The sequence below is a fragment of the Thermobia domestica genome, chromosome 8 (assembly GCF_964235325.1).
Source record: "Thermobia domestica chromosome 8, izTheDome1.hap1.1, whole genome shotgun sequence".
In the NCBI taxonomy this organism is placed as follows: domain Eukaryota; kingdom Metazoa; phylum Arthropoda; class Insecta; order Zygentoma; family Lepismatidae; genus Thermobia; species Thermobia domestica.
The window spans coordinates 60,689,475-60,711,576 of NC_137461.1; the positions used below are offsets into that span (position 1 = coordinate 60,689,475).

At 35.7% G+C, this 22,102-nt stretch overlaps 2 protein-coding genes across 2 annotated transcripts in view; one reads left to right on the top strand and one right to left on the bottom strand.

Annotated features, from left to right (window-relative positions):
• The window catches only part of Uvrag (UV-resistance associated gene), a 41,288-nt gene extending 26,822 nt beyond the window's left edge, over positions 1–14,466 (bottom strand). The window contains exons 1-3 of the mRNA XM_081768517.1: positions 14,348–14,466; positions 9,843–9,993; positions 1,082–1,391 (exon numbers count right to left, since the gene is read on the bottom strand). Coding sequence (XP_081624643.1) covers positions 1,082–1,391; positions 9,843–9,926 — 394 coding nt within the window. The 5' untranslated portion in view covers positions 9,927–9,993; positions 14,348–14,466. The remainder of the gene's footprint in view (positions 1–1,081; positions 1,392–9,842; positions 9,994–14,347) is intronic.
• Positions 14,467–17,557: 3,091 nt separating this feature from the next.
• Positions 17,558–22,102, top strand: part of LOC145692941 (activating signal cointegrator 1 complex subunit 1) — an 82,871-nt gene continuing 78,326 nt past the window's right edge. The window contains exon 1 of the mRNA XM_081768525.1: positions 17,558–17,724. Coding sequence (XP_081624651.1) covers positions 17,610–17,724 — 115 coding nt within the window. The 5' untranslated portion in view covers positions 17,558–17,609. The remainder of the gene's footprint in view (positions 17,725–22,102) is intronic.

The window sequence follows — 22,102 nt, forward strand, 5'->3', positions numbered from 1 at the left end:
TTTCGTAATAACTTCAACTCTTCCTAAAAACAATGGGACGTTGAAGTGGATCTTTCGTGCAATACATGGTAAACATCCCACCAAATCTAATAATCATGCCATCCCCTAACACGACAATGCAAGTCTACATGTGGTAAACTCCATAACAAAAGAAATTATCAAACATTTTGGAAATCTTCTCCTCTCCTTACTGTATCGATAATGCCTCATCAAAGTACAACCTGTTTAGATTCGTCAAAGCTCGGATACAAAGAAAACAGAAGAACAGCAACCAAGATGTGGAACGTGTGGTTCGTCGGATTTTTCAATGGAGATCTACAAAAGTAATATGTTCAAATTTGAAGAACTTTTGGACAAAATACATCAACATAAATGCATCTTTTGTTAAAAGATTAATAAATGTACACACTTTCTGTAATAGATACGTTTCTCATTCCTTAGAATTACTTTTTGCTCATTATCTTTGTATATGAGAAGAGGTGAAATTATTTTTGGTAACAACAATCGAAAATGCTAGAATACTCCTGATTCCGCAACAATATTGTAAGGTTCCACATGTCTTCACACCATGCTGTAACTATGTGTCTACTACGCATGCTTGCAGTAAATAAATACACTAGAGACGACAGCAACGAAGAGAACATCATCAATCATCGCCAATATTCGACTTGTGACGCAGCGGTCAGCAGTCAGCAACATTATGGTATAAAAGAGTATCAATCTCTCCCGGTTGATCGAACTACCAAAAGCTCTAAGGCGCCTGGCCATTGGTAATATCTTACCCCTCTCAGTGACGCCTGGTCAATTGAGAGGTACCTTACCTACAAAGCACTAACACGCCAGGACATAGGCTTCCTTTCACTTACTTTTACCTACATACTGGAGGAAACTTTAGTTATTGTAATATATTTGTATTCAAGAGAACTTTTATAATAAAAAGGTGATGGGGAAGTCCAATTTCCCCTGTACCGTATTTTGCTCTACCCAATAAAACAGAGAAAAATTTATAATATAAATGATTTCCAAACTTCAGCTTAATCCTTGTAAATGGATTTAAGTTCTGCCAGAATATATGACTTACCATTTATTGAAGGATTAATTTCTTCTGTGAATTTATTCATCTCTATTTCACTCCACTTAGGATTATCATTTTCGCACTTTTCGCTCACGTAGAAGGGCGCTGACATCGTTGTAAGGTGAAGCGTGTAGTAATATGACAACTTCACTGTCGTTTTCTTCGCTTTTCCACTTTTCAGTCCCTGTAAAGGGGAACCACTTCTTGGTGATCTGCTGTAAATTTGACTGGTACCGGACTTTCCCCAAATATTTGGATGTTTTGATTCTAGACAAATGTTGTAGGCTATGATCTGGATGATGTTTCGTAGTCTTCTCTTGAAATAAGATACCAAAGAGGAGTTAGTGAACATTAAACATAAAATAACCAATGACATTTTATTTCATTATAGATCAGTAACACTTATGTTTAATGGAACATACATTAAATGGAGGTTCCTTTTAACAGAATTTTTTTTGATTGTGGAAGTTCCTTTTAACAGAATTTTTTTGATTGTGGAAGTTCCTTTTAACAGAATTTTTTTTTATTGCATTAACTCGTAAATTACGTAAAGCGTGTTATCGCACGATCCCGTTAAAACATGTTTCTCTGCGTAATAATAATTAGAAACACTTCTTAGGCTGTAATAATGGCAATACAGTACATTATGTTGCTACTTTCTACGTCTCGACTATATAAATTCATGATATATGAAGATATAAATATATATAGTAGATTTATCGTTTCATATATAGTATATAGTAGATTATAAACGTGTTTCTGATCAAAATAGCTTTATAGTATAATTAGAATATATATATATATATATATATATATATACGAGGGTTGGGGCAAAAGCCATGGCAACTATTTTTTTTCTTGCAGATATGTGAGCGGATCACAAACTTCTATGTGTCGTGTGGAAGTTCTGCAGGCATAGTGTGTATGCAGAACAACAGATGGCTCTGTGATAGCTGGTAGTAGCACAGCGAGGCCTGTGAAATCAGTGATTTGGTGAGTGTCGTGCGAGATGGAAGTAACCCATGTTGAGCATCGCGCTTACATCAAAATAGCCGTTCTGCGAGGCTGAAATGCGATGGAATGTCACAGTGAATTAGTGGAAGCGCTTGGGAATAATGCCCTACCATACCGGACAGTAGCACGGTGGGCAGGAAAGTTTCAGCAAGGACGTGTGTCAACCAGTGATGAGCAACGTTCGGGACGACCTGTCAGTCTGCGGACCGACGTGGCACGTGCCGTCATCGAGCAGCTCCTGGATGAAGACAGACGATGGACGCTACTGCAGTTAGCGGAGGCAAGTGGCATCGAGAAACGCACCGTCCACAGGATATTGCGTAATGAGCTGCAACTACGCAAAATCGCATCGCTGTGGGTACCGCATGCACTGACGGAAGTTCAAAGGTGGATTTGCTATGCAATATGCTCCGACCACTTTGCACGCTGGCAACATGACGACGATCAATTCTTGTCACGAATAATCGCCATCGATGAATTTTGTGCCATGGCATACGAACCAGAACTGAAACGTCAGTCCGCAGAGCGGTGACATGTTGGATCACCAAGGAGGCAGAAGTTCCGTCAGAATCCTTCCTCAGTCAAATTGATGGTGATCGTCGCGTTTGACGTCAGGGGTGTCGTTGTTTGTCACTTTGTTCCACATGGCAGAACAGTGACCGCACAGTACTACAGGGACTTCCTGGTGCGACAGGTACGACGTGGCGTTCGGGAGAAACGTCCGGATCTTGTGGACAGTGCAATAATCCTGCACAATGCAAAACCACAGAAAGCAGAGTGTGTATGCAGCTACTGCGACATTGGGGATGGGAAGAATTGGAGCACTCACCATACTCTCCTGACATATCGCGCTGTGACTTTGATCTCATTCGAAAGATTAAGGAACCACTATGTGGTAGGCGGTTTGCAACACGCGAGGACATTGCTAATGCTGTGCGCGAACAGGTGACCCGATTCACACATGGTGTGGCAAATGCTGAAGTGGATGGTATTCAACGTTTCCCACATCGTTGCCAGCGTGTGGTGCAAGTAGCAGGGGACTACTTTGAGCGTCTTTAGGCCCAGATTTGTCATGTCAACTGTATGCGTACTGTGTTGTCATTCTTTTGCACCGTGAAGGTCATATTGCCCTGTATACTACCGTAATAATTTAGTGTGTTACGATATGTCAGTGGTATTCATTGTCCACACATGTAGTTAACACCTTGTCCTTTCGTCTGTATATGTCAGATTTTCCAACCGGACTGGTATCAAGAAAAAAAAAATAGTTGCCATAACTTTTGTCCCAACCCTTATATATATATATATATATATATATATATATATATATATATATATATATATATATATATATATATATATGTAACTATAGAATTATGAAACTATATAGATTTCAAAATCACGAACTTTAGTAAACTATTCTCCATACAAGATAGTTCGCGATTTTCTGTGGTTCAATATCCACCATTCTCCGTTAGGTTTAATCATTTATTACTTTCCACAACTTAAAAATTTTTATTTATTGATTTATATTTGTACATAACTCTGTAATAGAATGCAGCGAAAACAGATTTCCCTTGCAAGAAGATCCAAGGGACGTAAGGATTTAGATTCAACTTTTTGGACTTAATCTCTGGAAGGCAGTCCCACTTTTTGTGACCAGAAAGGTCCCAATATGTGCGCAAATTATCAGAATTTTCAAAAATGGTCGTGCAACCACCATAGTGCGATTTTCGGTGGAATGACCCAGACTAATAACCAAAAAAAGTGGCCCTTCGATTATCGTGGTCCTTACCATTCCACTGCATATTCTAGAAATGATTCCATCACAATTGATCATCTTGACTTTACATTTTACTACGTCAGCTGATCTTCATCATAAACTCTGACAAGTACTAAATGGTTTCACACAGCTCAGAATAGTAGGGATATGGTTATATGAAAATATACACGACTGGCTTCTCGACTAAAGCATAGTTCTGCGTTCTGGTTCAGTTTTTTACAACAGATTCGATTCATCAATATAAATTCATTACTTTAATATAAACTAATTATTCGACATATACACAGGGTGGCCCAAAAATAGGTATACACCACTGCATTAATGAAGTATAATATTCTAGTTAATGGGTTTATTTGTTCAGCTGTTCGGAGCTTACGGTAAAAGAAAAAAGGCATTAAGAGCAAATAATAAAGAAACTGAATCTACCTGATGGATAACAATAAGAAATGATAAAAAAAAAAAAAAAAAAAAAAAAAAAAATGCAATGAACTGATCAGTACAGTACTGTATACCTACTTTTGAGACACCCTGGATATTATCTTAATTCATTTCACCAACTTTACTCACTTCATTAAATCAGTAATTATCATCACAGCTTCGTAGCAATCTAAGATTTCTGTTTTACGCATTATGGATTGATACTGAAACCGACGAATGCTTTACGTAATCCAATCGTTAGTATAATGGATTTCAGTAATAATCAAATATATTAATAGTATACAACCAAGACAGTTTAAACTGTGTGTACAAAACTCAATATTTATATGAATGTCAACTATATCGACACTTGCTTTAAAACAGAATGAGTAATTTTAACTACAGACCACTATTTTGCAAAAATTACATGATAATCCAATTAAGTTTATTCGTTTAATTATTTGACCAATAAACATCGAAAAAAAGCAAACGAAATGATATTAATGTCCGCACCATTAACGCCAATACAACACAGACATGGAAGGCGCCGACAGGTAATTAACAAGTAAATAACTCGGAAAGCTATTTAATTATAGTAAGATTTAATCAACATTTAAAAATGAAATGAAATCTTTAAGTTTTACGTCCCACGATTATGCCGGTTAGGCTAAAGGAGACGCTGATGATGAAAGGTGAATGAAATAGTGGAATGAAGAAAGTGGAAGGAAACGGGAGAACACGGGAAAACCCACAAGCACGCTGTTTGTCCACCAACCCACAAGCACGCTGTTTGTCCACCACAAAGTCCACACGGCGCGAGCTGGGATCGAACCAGGGACACGAAGCACTGGAGAGGAACGCTCTACTACTGAGCCACCGCGCCCCTTAATCAATATTTAACTAATACACGAAAATAAACATGGAACTGTAACGAATCTCTAACGGTCCGTTACACAATAAACATTAGCCAAAATTGTTTTAGCAAAACTGATGCGTAAGTATTATAATCGGAACAATGTTTGCTTTTATTTAAACATAACAAGTGGCGGCTCATGCTTTGAATTTTAGGTGGTGCACAATATATGACCTCGTTTTTCATTATTAATATTATTATAAATAATAATAATTTAATAATATAAATAAAAATAATAATAGTATAAACAATAATAACGATTTATTCATGGTATACTTCTAGCATAAAATGGAGAAGCTCATTTTGTATAATTTTTGACGTACTCTTAAAAATTGTTGCGTTTTCTAAATGAGTCTTGAGAGCGCTGTTAAGTTCAGTACTGAAATTAATTAATCCACTAAATACGCCAGAATTGGAAGAAGAGTCTGTTTCATCATGTCCTCTTAAAGCAAGTTCGAAGGCGACACAAAACCGAATGTAATTGATGATTATATTGAGCGCGTATCTGTTTTACGTCACTTTTTGATTGTGATTCTCAATGGACCGCCTATAACCAGCATCTACTTGAGCAGCAATATTCACATTTCCCACCACAGTGAGATTAACATGTTTCATATGAGCTGACGAATTTTCATGCTTTTCTTATTTTGTTGTGCAAATGCTGGATATTCACACCTTTTTTTTTACTCCATGCATTTTCCTACGCCCCATACAAGCACGGAAAACAAAGCATTTTTAATTTCACATCCACGTAACCACTTCTGATGTTCGTACAAGTTTATATTAAACTTCCTTGTAATGTTCGATTCTGCCTTCTAATTACTTGCGTTATATTGAGAGTTGGAATCAGCCCTCAGATATATTTTACAAGTAGCTTTTATTATTATTATTATTATAAATCATTCAACAGAGACGTTAGAATTCATTGTCACTTCACGTATACCATGGACAGACACGTAATTATGCAATTACAGAAACCATATCCCAATGAACAACAAAGACCGGCACACGCACAAAAACACACAACACTACAAAAGTACGAACAGATTCGACAATTTGATCGTGAACATACTCCCGTCCGGCTCAAAATACATGATGTTTTTGCACCAAAAGAAACCATCGAAATACTCCCCCTCAAAGAATTTTTAGTAGGATTGGTGCTAGCCCCTATTTAAGCAGTCAAAGGCGTGGGAGTTATAGGCGGAAGAGGAAAGTGAAGAAAGACAAGAGTTTCGTCCCGTACGTTCTCCTATATTCCCTTTGCGAGGACATTGGTCAGTCGAGTTGAGGACAGGGCTTGCAGTCCCCTTTAAAATCTTACCCCTTCCTCCACTAACGCTCTTTTTCTAAAAGCTGCTCTCCAACTCTCTCATTCATCCATACACATATGAAAGGAAAACATTCTCTCTACGCTGCCAAATTTCCACTCATTCAAACACGAGTGTATCAAATATTAACATCCTTAGTCTGTCTTCACGGGGTTGCCTTTAATGTCTCCACAGCTGTCTTGACCTTACTTGGTTGATAGAACCAATAGTTATGACCACTTGACAATCTCGCATTTAGGCAAGGCGCCATTTTTTTTTTTTCCTCTGTGTACTACTTGAAGGAGCGGACTATTTCCAGGGTTTGAAAAAACCCGGGTATTTTTGAAAAAACCCAACCCACCTGGGCCCATGTGGGTTTTTCGGGTATTTTCGGGTTTAATTGGGTTTTTCGAAATATTTCAATCTCTTTGGGGTAAAAATGTTAAAATATGATTTACATTTCATGTGTGTCATTGTCAGAACTTGCAACAACTTTCTATTCACTGCTGTTTTCAAAAAATTGCCGCCATTTTGAAATTTTATATTGGATCTCCGAAAAAATCTATACAGCAAATTTGGAATGTCTTGTGCTTCTACCCTCAAAATATCAACTTAAAAAGTCCGAAAATTGCACCTTGTAGCATGGATACCCGCTATTTTAAAACTTTAGGCCGTCAAAATATGTACAGCTAATTTAGTCTCTCGTGCTTCTACTTTGAAAATTTCAACTTGAAAGACCTAAAGGTGCGCTTTGTAGCGTGGATATCAGCAGCGGCGGTAATTTGTCTTCAACATTGGGGGGACGGGTAAGACATGGTGGTAGGTAACTCCACCGACAAACTTTGGGAGGTGATTCCTTATATGAAACGAAAGATAAAAGTTCTGATAAACATAGGTCGAGAAACGTCTCCTTTCAAAGTTATGAACCGCTGAAAATTCGAAAAATCATGTTTCGAAAGCTCTGCCTTAGAAACTATAGGACCTATCCCAAGCGGTTTAAGGAATTACACAGTAATTCCTTAAACCGCTTGTAATTCCTTTGTAATTCCTTAAACCGCTTGGGATAGGTCGTGTAGTTTCTAAGACAGAGCGTTTCGAAACGTGAATTTTCGGCGACTCATAACTCTGAAAGGAGACGTTTTTCATCCCATGTTTATTACAACTTTTTTCTTTCATTTCATATAAGGAATCGTCTCCCAAAGTTTGTCGGTGGAGTTACCTACCACCCTATATATATATATATATATATATACATACATATATATATATGCGATGTACAAAATATTTACGAAGGCGAAAAACAATGCTGAGGAGGATTACCCATGTCGGTCCCGGCGTCCTCCACAGGGGACATAAAATATGACGATATTATTATTGCTTTACAACTTTAAAATCAGACTGGCAACATTGAAAACTGTTTGGATGATCCAAATATGATCATTCCCTGTAAACAGTTTTCAATGTTGCCAGTCTGATTTTAAAGTTGTAAAGCAATAATAATATCGTCATATTTTGTCCCCTTTGTGGGACTCCGGGACAACATGGGTAGGGGATCAGAGTTGTCTTCAACACTGGGAGACGGTCAGATTTGAGGCTTATTCTGGGAGGTATCAATTTCATCTCACTTTCCTTTGTGACAGTTGAACACAAATCATCACATTTCTTCTTAAAAGACACATTTCCAATCGGATTATTGAGGGGGACAGTTCCAAGATTGTAGGGGATATGTTCCTATCATCCCCCCGGGATTTTCGCCAGTGGACATCAGCTATTTTTAAAAAAAGCGCGCCATTTTGTAATTTTCGTTAGTATGCTGCCAAAATTAAACAGAAAATTTAGAGTGTCTCTGGTTTGTATCCTGAAAATTTAAAAGACCGAAAGTTGAACACTGTGTGGTAAAGCCAGAAAAACTAACAAATATAGATCGAGTCATCCTATGAGCTTCAGTGATGTTCACCAAATATGAATACCAAATAGCTATATTAATTTAAAACAAAGACATGATTCATCAAAATGTCTTAAATATTCTATTTTTCTATGTCTATTTTGTTTATTTTTCAACATAAAATAAATGGTCTTATTGTTAAAGTTCACTTTCGATCCTTTGTGAGTTCAATTGCGGGAATTTCCCGAACACTTCTTTCACGACGGGTTTTCCCTGAAAATGCAGCTAGCTTCACTGTACATCGAAACTTCCATTAATACTGAAGTTTGAATGCAGCACTTGAAATAGTAAGCGTTACGTAGTCTCTGGAGCTCCGAGCATTAAGCTTCTTAATTTTGACAAGAATTTTTACGTTACTGCTAGTTTTGATTCTACAGAATGCTTATTTGAAGGCTAGCAACAAATGACTGAACTTAACTGTTGTTGGAAAACCAAATTTTACTGAATACTTTTGTTACCATCAAAGGTAAGAAATAATACTAATAGTTTTACTAATGTATTTACATATTTACTGTTAGTACCGGCACCTATGACCTTAAACCCGTCAACATATGAGGGATAACGTCCCTCGGCGGCGCCGAATCAGGAAACACACTATTCACGGAAAGTATTTTCTAAAATATACAATCGCTTACTTTACTTCAAAAAGCTATAAGCATAATCCACACATTAATCTGTTCTACAATTATCTCAAGCTAAGATGAGGGTTTTATATACTTATTTATTTATTCAGTGCATTTAGAGCTTTATAAAGTTCTCATGTTGAATATTGTTGTCTATCTTAACATGAAAGCGTATAATTCGCCCAAAGAAAGTTTAAAATCTGATAAAAATAACTTTCAATGTGGTCACCTTAGTTATATCAATAATACACTAACAAAAAAGTCAAAAACCCAGGTGGGTTTTAAGATGGGTTTTTTCAGGTGGGTCCAACCCTGACTATTTCCCTTTAGGCGAGAACCATATCAACCAATATTGCAGAGGGAAAGACGGGGAAAAATTTCCAGTTTCAAAGCGTTTTTTTTTTTTTTTTTTTTTTTTTTTTTTTTTTTTTTTTTTTAAGTTGTTTTTGTTGATAGACTTAACTGCAAATGATCTGCAAACATACAGATCTTTGTGAGGCACTATAAGGATCCTCGCAACCCCGCAGTAGCCCAGCTGGGGAATTTGTCAAAACTCCCAAGCAGAAAGCTATTAACCAGCCCCATTCAAACGCACTTGTTTAAGGGAAAATGATGTTGATAATAAAACGAAAAGTGATTTAGCACAAATAAAAATTGAAAATATTGGAAGGTTTGTACAAACACGCAAACATTAAGAGAAACTGACACTGAACGTAACAATTCGTACCTTTTCTACAACAGGTCACTGAACTAATTACTACTAACCTGCTGAGAGAAAAGTGGTATCCATTCTTTCCATCTCGGTGCAGCGCAATGCTGTGCCAAGAGATCCTGGGAATGGCACAGCATGGTTCACCCCATATCAGAGAGCTGAGCTGCTTCTAGGCTTATTCCTGCATAAATATACATCACTATTCTGAAAATATACGAACGATGCTTAAATCAAATTGTGAATTTTATACACATTTTTATAGATGATACACAACAAATGTACAAAACTGAAAAGAAAATCGATTTATATCTTTAGTAACTGTGTTCTCAAGCAAAAATAGAAGGAAAAAGTTTATTGTCCTGAGGACGCATGCTATAGTTAATCAGTCTGATTTCATACTGTTTTATTCAGAAACAAATATTATCACTACAATCGATATAAATCTCCAATTAGGTAGCCAAAACTACTTACAATGAAATTACGACTATTTCTTGGAGTAATCTCTGCAACTATAAAAATAATTTTATTGGAAGCATTTCTTCCTTATTGTTATTTTTATTAATGAAAAAAAAAAAATCCCACATACATTATAGGTTGCTGTCTAAAACTACGCTTCAGTAACAGCTGCTCACCGCTACATACATCAACACATTGTCATCTTGGAAGATTGGGTCGTTGCTAAAAAACAACATCCGTAACAAAGGATGCACCTGCTAACCTAAAATGTGCAGAAAATCACTGCTTGTAATTCGTTCTGAGGATAATAATAGGATCAATGTAATGTCATAAAATTTCTGTCCACACCAGGACAGAAGCGCTGCTATTTTTAACGGTAGGAAATAGGCAGTCCGGAACATATGGCTCTTTGGGAGTCGGCCATACATAAACCCGCCATTGTTGGAAGCAACGAGATAACTTATTTGGCCACCCATTCTCTTCAAATTATCAATGGTATGTTTTTTCGTTCCCAGTACCTCTTTCCCGTGCAACCATATTGGCGCCGCTGGTCATATATTTCAAAATGGCAACCCGACAGCAGAGTTGACGCAGCTCTCATCGGGCTGTGATTGCAAAAGCACGTTCCAGATGCTGATCGAGTTATGCAGTTAGCTGCACCCCATTAGCTCTACGGTTCTTTATAACAAACCTTTTCAATTTTCTGTGACCTCTCCAACCCAGGCATGGTTTCTGTTCACTACTCTTCTTCTCTGATAATATTCTGCCACATTCTAAATGCTGTCATCACCTTGATAGTATTGCTCTCATATACCTAACAAGGTCGCGGTCTTGGATATCTACAATTTGACCTCTTTGAAAATAGGTCCATTTTGCACCACCACCGTTTGGTTTACGGTACACATAAATTTGTGTTACCATTTCGCGTACTAGTCACTATTGTCCAATCAATATAACATAACATAGTCACATTATATTTACGTTTAGAGTTACTATTTCACAAACATTATATGCTGCAGTGCACGAGTGTTAGCGTAATAAAGGAAACACTCATTAAAAGGGACGTTTTCCTTGGAATTCGTTCATTTTACATGAACGAAACCAAGGAACGCGTTTTCGTCTTATCTAAAGGAATGAAGATGAATTTAGCTTAGTTTTTAATTCTGAACGTTAAACAATTGCGTTCCTTTGGCAATTACGGTAATTAATGTAAATGTAGTTTCGTATTTAAATTTTGCATGTTTGAAAGTTGTGCCGGATTACACGTGTATTTTTTTCAATGAATAAATACTTAAGTTTGAAAAAAATATAAAATAATCTTATACATGGTTATCCATCTTTAAAAACCATTACAGACTTACTCATTGCTAATATAATATCAAACAGAATCATATAATCTTTGCTTCTATCAGATTGTTTGAAATGTATTGAGCCTTTTGCGAGGCAATAAGAAGAGAAATATTGGTTTATTTTTAATTTAAAAAAAAAAAAAGTCACAGAGTTCTTTTCTTGTAACCTAAACATATAATACAAATGTATCCGAAGAATTGTTTTCGTATAATTTCCCACATTTCATTTTATAGCCTTTCGAAACATGTGCAAAACTTTCTTGGATTTGGCTTAGGAGAACAGTTTTTTTTTTTCTTTTTCTTTTCTTTTTTTTTTTTTTTTTTTTTTTTACATCTCAAAAATTCGTATATTTGGTAGTTACTTGTCAAACTTAATATAAGCGTTTTCTTCTGAAACCTACCTGTAGAGTGCGAGTGTTTTAAGACGAGAAAGTCCACAACAAAAATGCAGAATACTTCGTACTATCGAGAATCTACACATATGTCTTTGTATGTACGAATTGTTAGTTCAGTTATATACACTTATTGTTATTATTTTCATATCACGCCGGAAACAATGTTTAGTTGAAAACAAGGTAATGGGACGAATTCGTTCGTTTGCAAGGAACGTGTAAAGAATTGAACATGCGGGCGCAGACTCTATTCGGCAGAACTTTCTTTGTTTTTCTGCGATGAGCTTTTGTAAGTAAAAAATTTTCTGCAAGAATTCCAAAATAAAAAATCAAGATGGTACTATCAGGTTTTTATAACAGCGTTACATGAAGCATGGTAAACAGTTTTAAGTGGTGTCCTTAGTTCGAGTTTTGCTAAAAGAAAAAATGCGCTTTACGAGAGTTAAAAAACAGTTCAAACTATATTTATGCGAGTTGTCCGTGCATTTAACACATCTCCACATAGCAGGCATGTTTTTATACTTTTCTGTTGGCTATTTTTTTTTTTTCCTTTGGCAATTTTTCTGCACAGATGCAGCAAATTTTCTGCGATCACATTGCAGATCGCGGCATGTTCTACTATGGGGTTCGGAGTCAATCGTCTTTTCATTACTGCATTGTGGGGATACATAGCAATCCAAATAAAAATAACGAAATTGAATTTTCCGCTTACTGCGTCCTACTATAATTTTTCCGAACAGCTTTGAATGCTATAGGCAGTGGTTCAAAGTTCTTTATTGGAAAATCATTTTGTATCTCAAAATGTCTTCTTACAATTTTTCGACCACACCGTTGTAGAATGTTGAGATCATAAATCTTACATCACTAAGAATTATGGCTCTAGAAAAGTTTATTCTCAAAACAAGAACTTAATGCCAGGGGTCGATCACGGCTAAAATTCATCAAGCAAGTAATGTAGGACATTGACAACCAATTATTTGATCATGAAGAGGTTAGCATAAGATTACGAGGCTTAAAGAGTTGCTGCAAACCTATCTGCAGATTGGTACAGAAAGAAATCAACCCAGCTACTAACCTACACGGGGGACCAGTAAGCTACAACCTCCCCTTCAGATTGATAACTGAAAACAAACAGTTCTTAACCGATTTGAACGACATTACGTACGTATTATTGTTTGCAATGCTCATTATTTAAAAAAAAAAAATGCATTATTTTGATCTAAGAAACTTCTGCAGGTGCCATACCTGTAACTCATGTAATAAGGTAGAAATATCACAAAAATACCCGCGTTATTACGATGTAATCCTCCCTAAAGGGAATAAATACGCATAATATAACTCTGTAATGCTCTTCTCAAGCTATTTTTAAAGTTACATTCATTGTAAGTAGCGTAGCCCAGCGAAGAAAGTTACTAATGCTTTCGCCTTTGGTACGCATGGTCTTGAGTTCGATTCCCGGTGGGGTCACTCGGTCAAAAATTTCAGGCCAGCTATTCTGATTGGTTTTCCTCATTCACACCAGGCAAATGGTCCTAGGTCGATTTCTTTCTTCCTCCTTAATTCCCCGAGTAGTGTAATCTCCGAGGAACGTCATTCCTCATATGTGACAGGCTAACGTGGCCATAGATACCGAAAGCCCAGGAATCTAATTCCCAATCATAATTATTGTAAGTAGATTTGTCTTCGGCGCCATATCCATTGGCGCTACTCGCCTGCTTTCGCTCCTTATATATTTTCTACGGAATTTTAAGTTATCCGTTATTACCGATTAAATCTCCATTACCTGTAATGACCGATTAAATCTTCATTATACCCATCTGTTCCCGCTTTTTTATGCTCCAACACTTCCTGCCTGTCGTGCAGACATACTTAATACCCGTCGTAAGACGACGATGCTTTTCGCAAATTCACTGAGAATAGATTTTGCATATAACACGATATACGCATAGCCAATATCTTCCTGTCTTGCTGCTGTTAATCGGCACGTGGGAGGCGTGAGATTGATTGTAAAAGGGCAGTAGACAACTAAAAACAAGAAACTATAACAGTAATCATGTGATTGCAGGCCTCAATTCTAAATGTCAACAAATTAAATTTCATGACTGGAATGTTTCTCCGATATAAACTACTGAACTAAGTAACCACACGTACTACCACAACGCTTCTTACGGCATTTATTTTATAAATATACGTTATAAACTTGCCTAATTGCATGCAACAACGTAGTAACAAATTTATTCTTAACCAAGAATACCTAAGTTATTACGGAAACGTATCCTAATATTTCATTTCAATGACACCAAATTACACAAGAATGTAATACTATCAGAAAAAAAGCAAAAATAAATATAATTATATTACCAGAATATTTTATATTGAAAATAATGTGGGTCAGCAGAAACGTAGTCATTTCCTAAACATATGACCACAGCACACAGTTTAGAAGACAAAACATTCTTCGTCTTTTTCTTCTATTGGATTCTGAGTCAATATTTTACTGCGATTGATATATTGTTTTAATTTTCAATGTATATCTAAATATTTTTTCTTGGTATTATTTACAGCTTTTTAAAAGTCATAATTAATTAACTTCTCACTAAGTTTGGAGTGCAGGATAAATTCAAATACACCAAATTTTTCAAAATTGCAATTAAGATTCAACATACTTCAACAAAACAGGTTTATAAGAAACAAATTTACGCAGACGACAGAGTAAAACAGATGCTGGTCACGTTTAGGAGATCACATTGTGCAAAATTTACAGGTGAAATTTAATGTTCTGCATATAGAAAGACATGTTTATGAGGAACACATTTCTGCAGGCGGATGAATTTAATAACTTATACTACTACTACTATAACTACAACAACAACAACAACAACAACTACTACTACTACTACTACTACTAGTACTACTACTACTACTTCTACTACTACTACTACTACTACTACTACTACTACTACTAATAATAATAATAATAATAATAATAATAATAATAATAATAATAATAATAATAATAATAATAATAATAATAATGTTACACAGCCGTATTTTATGTTTACAAGTGTAAGGTTATCACTGTAAAATCATTACCAGTGCTATACGTCAGTAAAAAATAAGTTAGTACATATGAAAATGACTGCATTATGTACAATTTTCCAACAGTAGAGTATTTCTGCGGAGCATATAAAAATTCTATTTTCTGTTTACAACAGAAGCTTACTACTATGAAATCATTATAAATGATATAGAAACTCGTATCACTGTGAAAACCCATGGGTATTCAATACTCTCGCTTACTCGTATACCCATTGTCAACGACGCACCTGCTCCCTTCGGATACTCTACTGCGTCAGCTTGCCAGCTTAGCTTTGCATTGACACGGTGAGGTAGCATTCGTGGTCTCCAGTGACCATCTAGCATATGCTGGTCTATATTGTATGCACCGTAGTTTTATCGCATATATCTTGACATTGTATTTATAACAAATCCTTTAAAAAATTCAACAACTACTTCTAATGTCGCTTTGCAACTTCACATATCCTAAGTCAAATGTTGTCACGTAGTTCAGTGCAAATCTTTTGCAGGGCAATAAGGAAATTCTCATAGTATTGTTATTAATTATGTTCCCTGTACGCCACATGCAGTACATATAAATATATTTTTTTAACTTAGTACAGAGAACTGTTTTATACCTAAGCAGAATTGTACTCCATTAAAGGTTTAATATATTCTATTAAATTCCAAATGCCGCAGAAAGTTAAGGGAAAAACGTTATTGATATAGTTATTCATCCGCAAGTCTGAACTAGATCACTGTGCAGTTTCGCTTTCACCTGTTTTCGTAGTTTTGGTCACCTGTTTTGGGCTACTATTTATCAACAAGTAGAGAATACGTGATTCAGTAACACTATGATCGTGTAAAAGTTGTTTAAATTTTATTCGAGACTCTTGTTCAAGTGTCTTGACCAATATTCTTTAGAACGTGTAAATTTGAAGTATTGAACGGTCTTGTTCAAGTTTTCTTTGACCGTTTAAATAGCGTTACAATTTCTGTGTGATAGTCGATTTAGCTAACAATACTGCGACATTTTAAAATTATAATTGTATGATATTATATAATCATTTGTTACAATCTGTTGTTGTTCCGGAAGATAAAGCCAGGCTTCTTGCTGCCTCGTCTCCCGAAGCGGGTGCATGGTTGATGGCGGTACCTTCTCCGCCTTTAGGCCTTCATTTGTCAAATGAAAGCTTTCGAATTGCTGCAGCCTTACGTTTAGGCTTAGCAGTTTGTGAGCCTCATCGCTGTCCAGCTTGTGGGGATGAGGTTAACCAACGTGGCCTGCATGGCCTTTCATGCATAAAGAGCGGTGGTAGATTCGCCCGACATTCCTCTGTAAATGATATAATACTACGACCCTCAACACAGCTGGATTTCCTTCAATACGGGAACCTTCTGGTTGCTGTCGTTCGGATGGAAAGCGATCGGATGGGATGACACTGGTTCCATGGATGAGAGGTAAATGTTTATTGTGGGACTTCACATGCGCTGATACATACGCTCATTCAAGTCTCCCTCTGTCAATATTGAATGCTGGAGCTGTTGCTAATCGCAGAGAAGCTGAAAAGCAAAGAAAATACAACAACCTTCTCGAAAAGTTTGTTTTCACTCCAATCGCTATTGAAACAAGTGGTGCTTGGGGTGCAAGAAGTCTTGAATTCATTAGGGAGGTAGGAAGACGCATTTCTTGTGTTTCCGGCGAAGTTCGCTCTACATCTTATTTAATACAGCGGATATCCGTTCCTATCCAACGTGGTAACGTCTCGTCGGTCCTGGGCACTTTACCACCTGGCAAGGAACTGGATGAAGTGTTTATACTCTGAGGGACTATAGTTTTTCTTTCGACGTATAATTACATAATTATTTCTGATTTAATATTTCTTGTTTCCGAGTTACGGACAATAATTTATATTCTGTTATTTTGATTTTGTCGGTAGATTTATATTTTAGAAACTTGAACTATTGAAAGATTATTGTGTCTTCTATACAGAATATCAGTTTTGTTTATAGAAAATATATATTTACCTACAACATTGTACACGACTATAATAAAATTATAAATTATATTTCATTACCTTTAATTAAAAAGTTTGAAATTCACCAGTTTCCATAAAAGCGAGTGCCTCGTGTTGTAAGTGCTCTATGAGGAAGGGGGTCAAGTAAGACTTACAATACACTTACACTTTCTTTTTCCTCCACTTATTCGCACATACATTTCGTTCATTTTGCACTCTTTTCCTGTTTTATTCATATTTCTCTTTTCCCCAATTTTTTTTGACCCGTTCGTCTGGGTCTGTAACCCTCTTTCACTGTCTGAACTTCTTTCCGATTTTGACCTCTCCCTGATTTTGTCTTTTCTTTTCCAATTGTGTCCTTTCCTACTCCTGATTGTGTCCTTCGTGTAGTTTAATTTAATTCCTGAATCATAAATCCTTCATTGTAAGGTACACATAAGACAATTTTGAACTTGTAGCGCACTAGATTTACTTACTGGGACACCAAACTATTTAACCGAAATTGGTTTTGAATTAAGAAAGAAGTTGAAGTAGGCCTACTTGAAAATATGAATATTTTAAAGCCAGATTTGATATGGGTAGAGGATAGATGCTATAGAGTAAATCAAACTGAAAGAATAAAACGAAATGATGATTACGAAGACACAGAAGATCCTATTGAAGGTAAACTAAATATTAGTTGAAATTTTCAACACTTACAGGAACATTCGTGTTTAGTGCAAGGATGATGCCAACTTTCATTTGAGAAGGATGTGTGCACTTGACTGGACACTAAGCATATTATTTATTCCACGATCAAGTTTAGGCACACTGTCGAAATTTCTATTCAAAAATTATACTTCTTTCACTAATTTTCTCGTATTTTCCAAGACATTTGATGGTATTACAATACCATACTTCGCACAGATGATGACAAATTACAATTCTTTTACTATTAGAGTACAAATATAGTTTCCAAAGATGTGCCACAAAAACCTGTGCTAGGTGGCCATTAGAATGCTAGTTAACCAAGTCAGTTCAGGGTGAAGCTGGTGGACCCAGGTTGGGTTATTTCCGATGGGAGCAGACGCGTCTGTCATGGTGAGCAGGGTTTTAAAAAATTGGCTCGCGTCCATTGTGTAAATTAAAAAAGTGATCAACGTGGCTATCAACTCGCGTTCGCTAGATATCGCTCCTTTGGCATTGCTATGTGCATTGAGTTTTTAACTTTGATCAAGAAACCCAACCTGGTAACAAACCCATCTTCATCTTTGTATTCTGGCCAGTATTCAAGAACCTTACCACGATAGTGGGTATATGCGTAAGTGAGGCTAGTAAAAACACGTGGGTTTGCGCAGTGATACGATCAGCCTGTATGAAATTTTGGCCGTAATGGGAATGAAATACATTTAACAGTACTATCATTAACATTGTCGGTACCTTTGATGCATTGTCTATATTTTTACTGCCTGTGATTTCCACTTTTATTAAGTAAATTAGGTATATGCTAGGGTTTCCAGACGTACTGATTTTTGCAGTACAGCATTGTTTTGCAAAGACCTATCCTGCGTGCAGTGATGAAAATTTTCCGGAAAATTTTGAAACGGAAAATTTTCCAGAAAATTTTCCGGGAAAATTTTCCGATTCATAAAAACATACTCCACTTATTCCTACATCGTTATTTAGTCGAGATGTGAGGTGGAAAATTTTCTTCTATGTTTTTCCGGAAAATTTTCCGTTCTTAACAAATATCAGTGATTAAGTAACAATTCGTCAGTATTCATAAAATTGATTGAATTCATATATAGAAATGTTAAAAAGTGAAAAGTCGTTTAAAGAATCTGAAAATTTTCATAGCTTAGACAATTTTCAAATTTTTCATGAACCGAAAAATTCTCTCTCATGTACAGGGATGAAAATTTTCCGGAAAATTTTCCGATTCATAAAAACATACTCCACTTATTCCTACATAGTTGTTTAGTCGAGATGTTTGGTGGAAAATTTTCTTCTATGTTTTTCCGGAAAATTTTCCGTTCTTAACAAATATCAGTGATTAAGTAACAATTCGTCAGTATTCATAAAATTGATTGAATTCATATATAGAAATGTTAAAAAGTGAAAGATCGTTTAAAGAATCTGAAAATTTTCATAGCTTAGACAATTCGTCAGTATTCATTAATTGATTGAATTCATATATAGAAATGTTAAAAAGTGAAAGATCGTTTAAAGAATCTGAAAATTTTCATAGCTTAGACAATTTTCAAATTTTTCATAAATCGAAAACTTCTCTCTCCTGTACAGTGCTGAAAATTTTCCGATTCATAAAAACATACTCCACTTATTCCTACATCGTTGTTTAGCTGTGATGTGAGGTGGAGAATTTTCTTCTATACTTTTCCGGAAAGTTTTCCGTTCTTAACAAATATCAGTGATCAAGTAACAATTCGTCAGTATTCATAAAATTGGTTGAATTCATATATAGAAATGTTAAAAAGTGACAGATCGTTTAAAGAATTTGAAAATGTTCATGGCTTAGACAATTTTCAATACTATGTAGGAACAAGTGGAACAATTTTTCATGAATCGAAAAATTCTTTCTCCTGTACAGTGATGAAAATTTTCCGGGAAATTTTGAAACGGAAAATTTTCCGATTCCTAAAAACATACTCCACTTATTCCTACATCCTTGTTTAGCCGTGATGTGAGGTGGAAAATTTTCTTCTATATTTTTCCGGAAAATTTTCCGTTAACAAATAGTGATCAACTAACAATTCGTCAGTACTCATAAAATTGATTGAATTCATATATAGAAATGTTAAAAAGTGAAAGATCTTTTAAAGAATCTAAAAAATTTTCATAGCTTAGACAATTTTCAGTACTATGTAGGAACAAGTGGAAAAGTTTTTCAAGAATCAAAAAATTCTCTCTCCAGTACTGTGATGAAAATTTTCCGGGAAATTTCCCGATTCATACAAACATACTCCACTTATTCCTACATCGTTGTTTAGCCGTGATGTGAGGTGGAAAATTTTCTTCTATATTTTTTAGGAAAATTTTCCGTTCTTAACAAATATCAGTGATCAAGTAACAATTCGTCAGTATTCATAAAATTGGTTGAATTCATATATAGAAATGTTAAAAAGTGAAAGATCGTTTAAAGAATCTGAAAATGTTCATGGCTTAGAAAATTTTCAGTACTATGTAGGAACAAGTGGAACAATTTTTCATGAATCGAATGAATAAGTGGAGTATGTTTTTATGAATCGGAAAATATTCATGACTTTTAATAAATTCAAATTTTAAATAATAGAATGGAATATTTGTATTCTACGAACTGGATGTGTGTTCTCTGCACTTTGCATACACACACAGAGAGAGAGAGAGGAGTTGAATTAAGTTGATTTTGAGTTTAACGTCCTTTTCAGCAGCGAGACTATATAAGACGGGACAACTGATTAACGTGAAATCCGAACTACATGAGCTTCCGCTGGGAATCGAAGCCAGGTTTTCCATGCCAAAGGCGCGTATGCTAACCGCTTAGCAACGAAGGAACACGCAGAACAAGAGAGAGAGAGAAACACTGTATAAAATTTAATTTCCCAACTTTAAATATTAGAAAAGTTTCCGGTTCCCGAAAGCTAATTGAAAAATTATAATTTGTTGCTGATTAACTTTCCTCTACTGAAATTCAATTTTGTAGCTCTATGTGTAGTTAAATATAGTGGAAAATTTTCCACATAACATCACTATACATATCCAAAATTGTCCGGCTTATGAAAAGTGTTTTCCACTTGTTTCTACATCGTGATGAAAATTTTCCGATCTATGAAAATTCCTTTCACTTGTTTCTACAGAGCAATAAAACTTTCCGATTCACAAAAAAGTTGTTTTACTTTTTGCTTCAAAATGATGAAAACTTTCCGACTCATAAAAAGCTCTTTAACTTTTCCATATAAGGCAGAAAATATTTCGATTCATGAAAAATGGTTTCAACTTGTTCCTACATAGTATTGAAAATTGTCCGAGCCATGAAAATTTTCAGATTCTTCAAAAGATCTTTCACTTTTCAACATTTCTATACATGAATTCAATCCATTTCATGATTACTGAGGAATTCTTACTTGATTACTGATATTTTTTTAGAACGGAAAATTTTCCGGAAAAATATAGCGGAAAATTTTCCGAAATGGAAAATTTTCCGCGGAAAATTTTCCACCTCACATCACTACCTGCGTGTCACGAAGACGCCTGGAAAATCGAGAAATATTCTTTTGTAAATGTCCTGAGTTAACTTATTTACATCTTTATTTTTCATTCTTTATTCATAGCATTTTGAATGATAGGCACTTTGGCTTGTGTATAGCCCGCTCCCCCCAGTTCTTTGTCACCGGAACTGGAAGAGTCACTACTACGACTATTACTACTACTTATATCGAGAACAGAACCCAACCAACCCCTGCGGGGCTTCTAACCCGTTCCTACTACTACTAGTATTGCTACTAACTACCACCACCACTACTACTACTACTGCTGCTGCTGCTGCTGCTGCTGCTGCTGCTGCTGCTGCTGCTGCTGCTGCTACTACTACTACTACTACTACTACTACTACTACTACTACTACTACTACTACTACTACTACTACTACTACTACTACTACTACTACTACTTCTTCTTCTTCTTCTTCTTCTTCTTCTTCTTCTTCTTCTTCTTCTTCTTCTTCTTCTTCTTCTTCTTCTTCTTCTTCTTCTTCTTAGACTAAAGCCTCTTTACAAGAGTTACATCTTAAATCTTTATAACATGTGATTCCGATTCATTATGAACTAATATGAATCGTTAAAATCATTATGGTTCGTTAAAAATCACTGGGGGAAGCGGGCTATACTCAATCCGGCATTTCTTTCCTGAATGATGAACCGCTGTTTTTTTAACATCCTTAAAAGATTAGAGAAGGAGAACAATCAACAAACCATTGTTTTGCAATACATTGATTTTACTGAGAAGGGCTTGTTTTAGATACCAGTAAGTTTCTTTTCCAACTTACGACAGTGATGATAACCAAGTG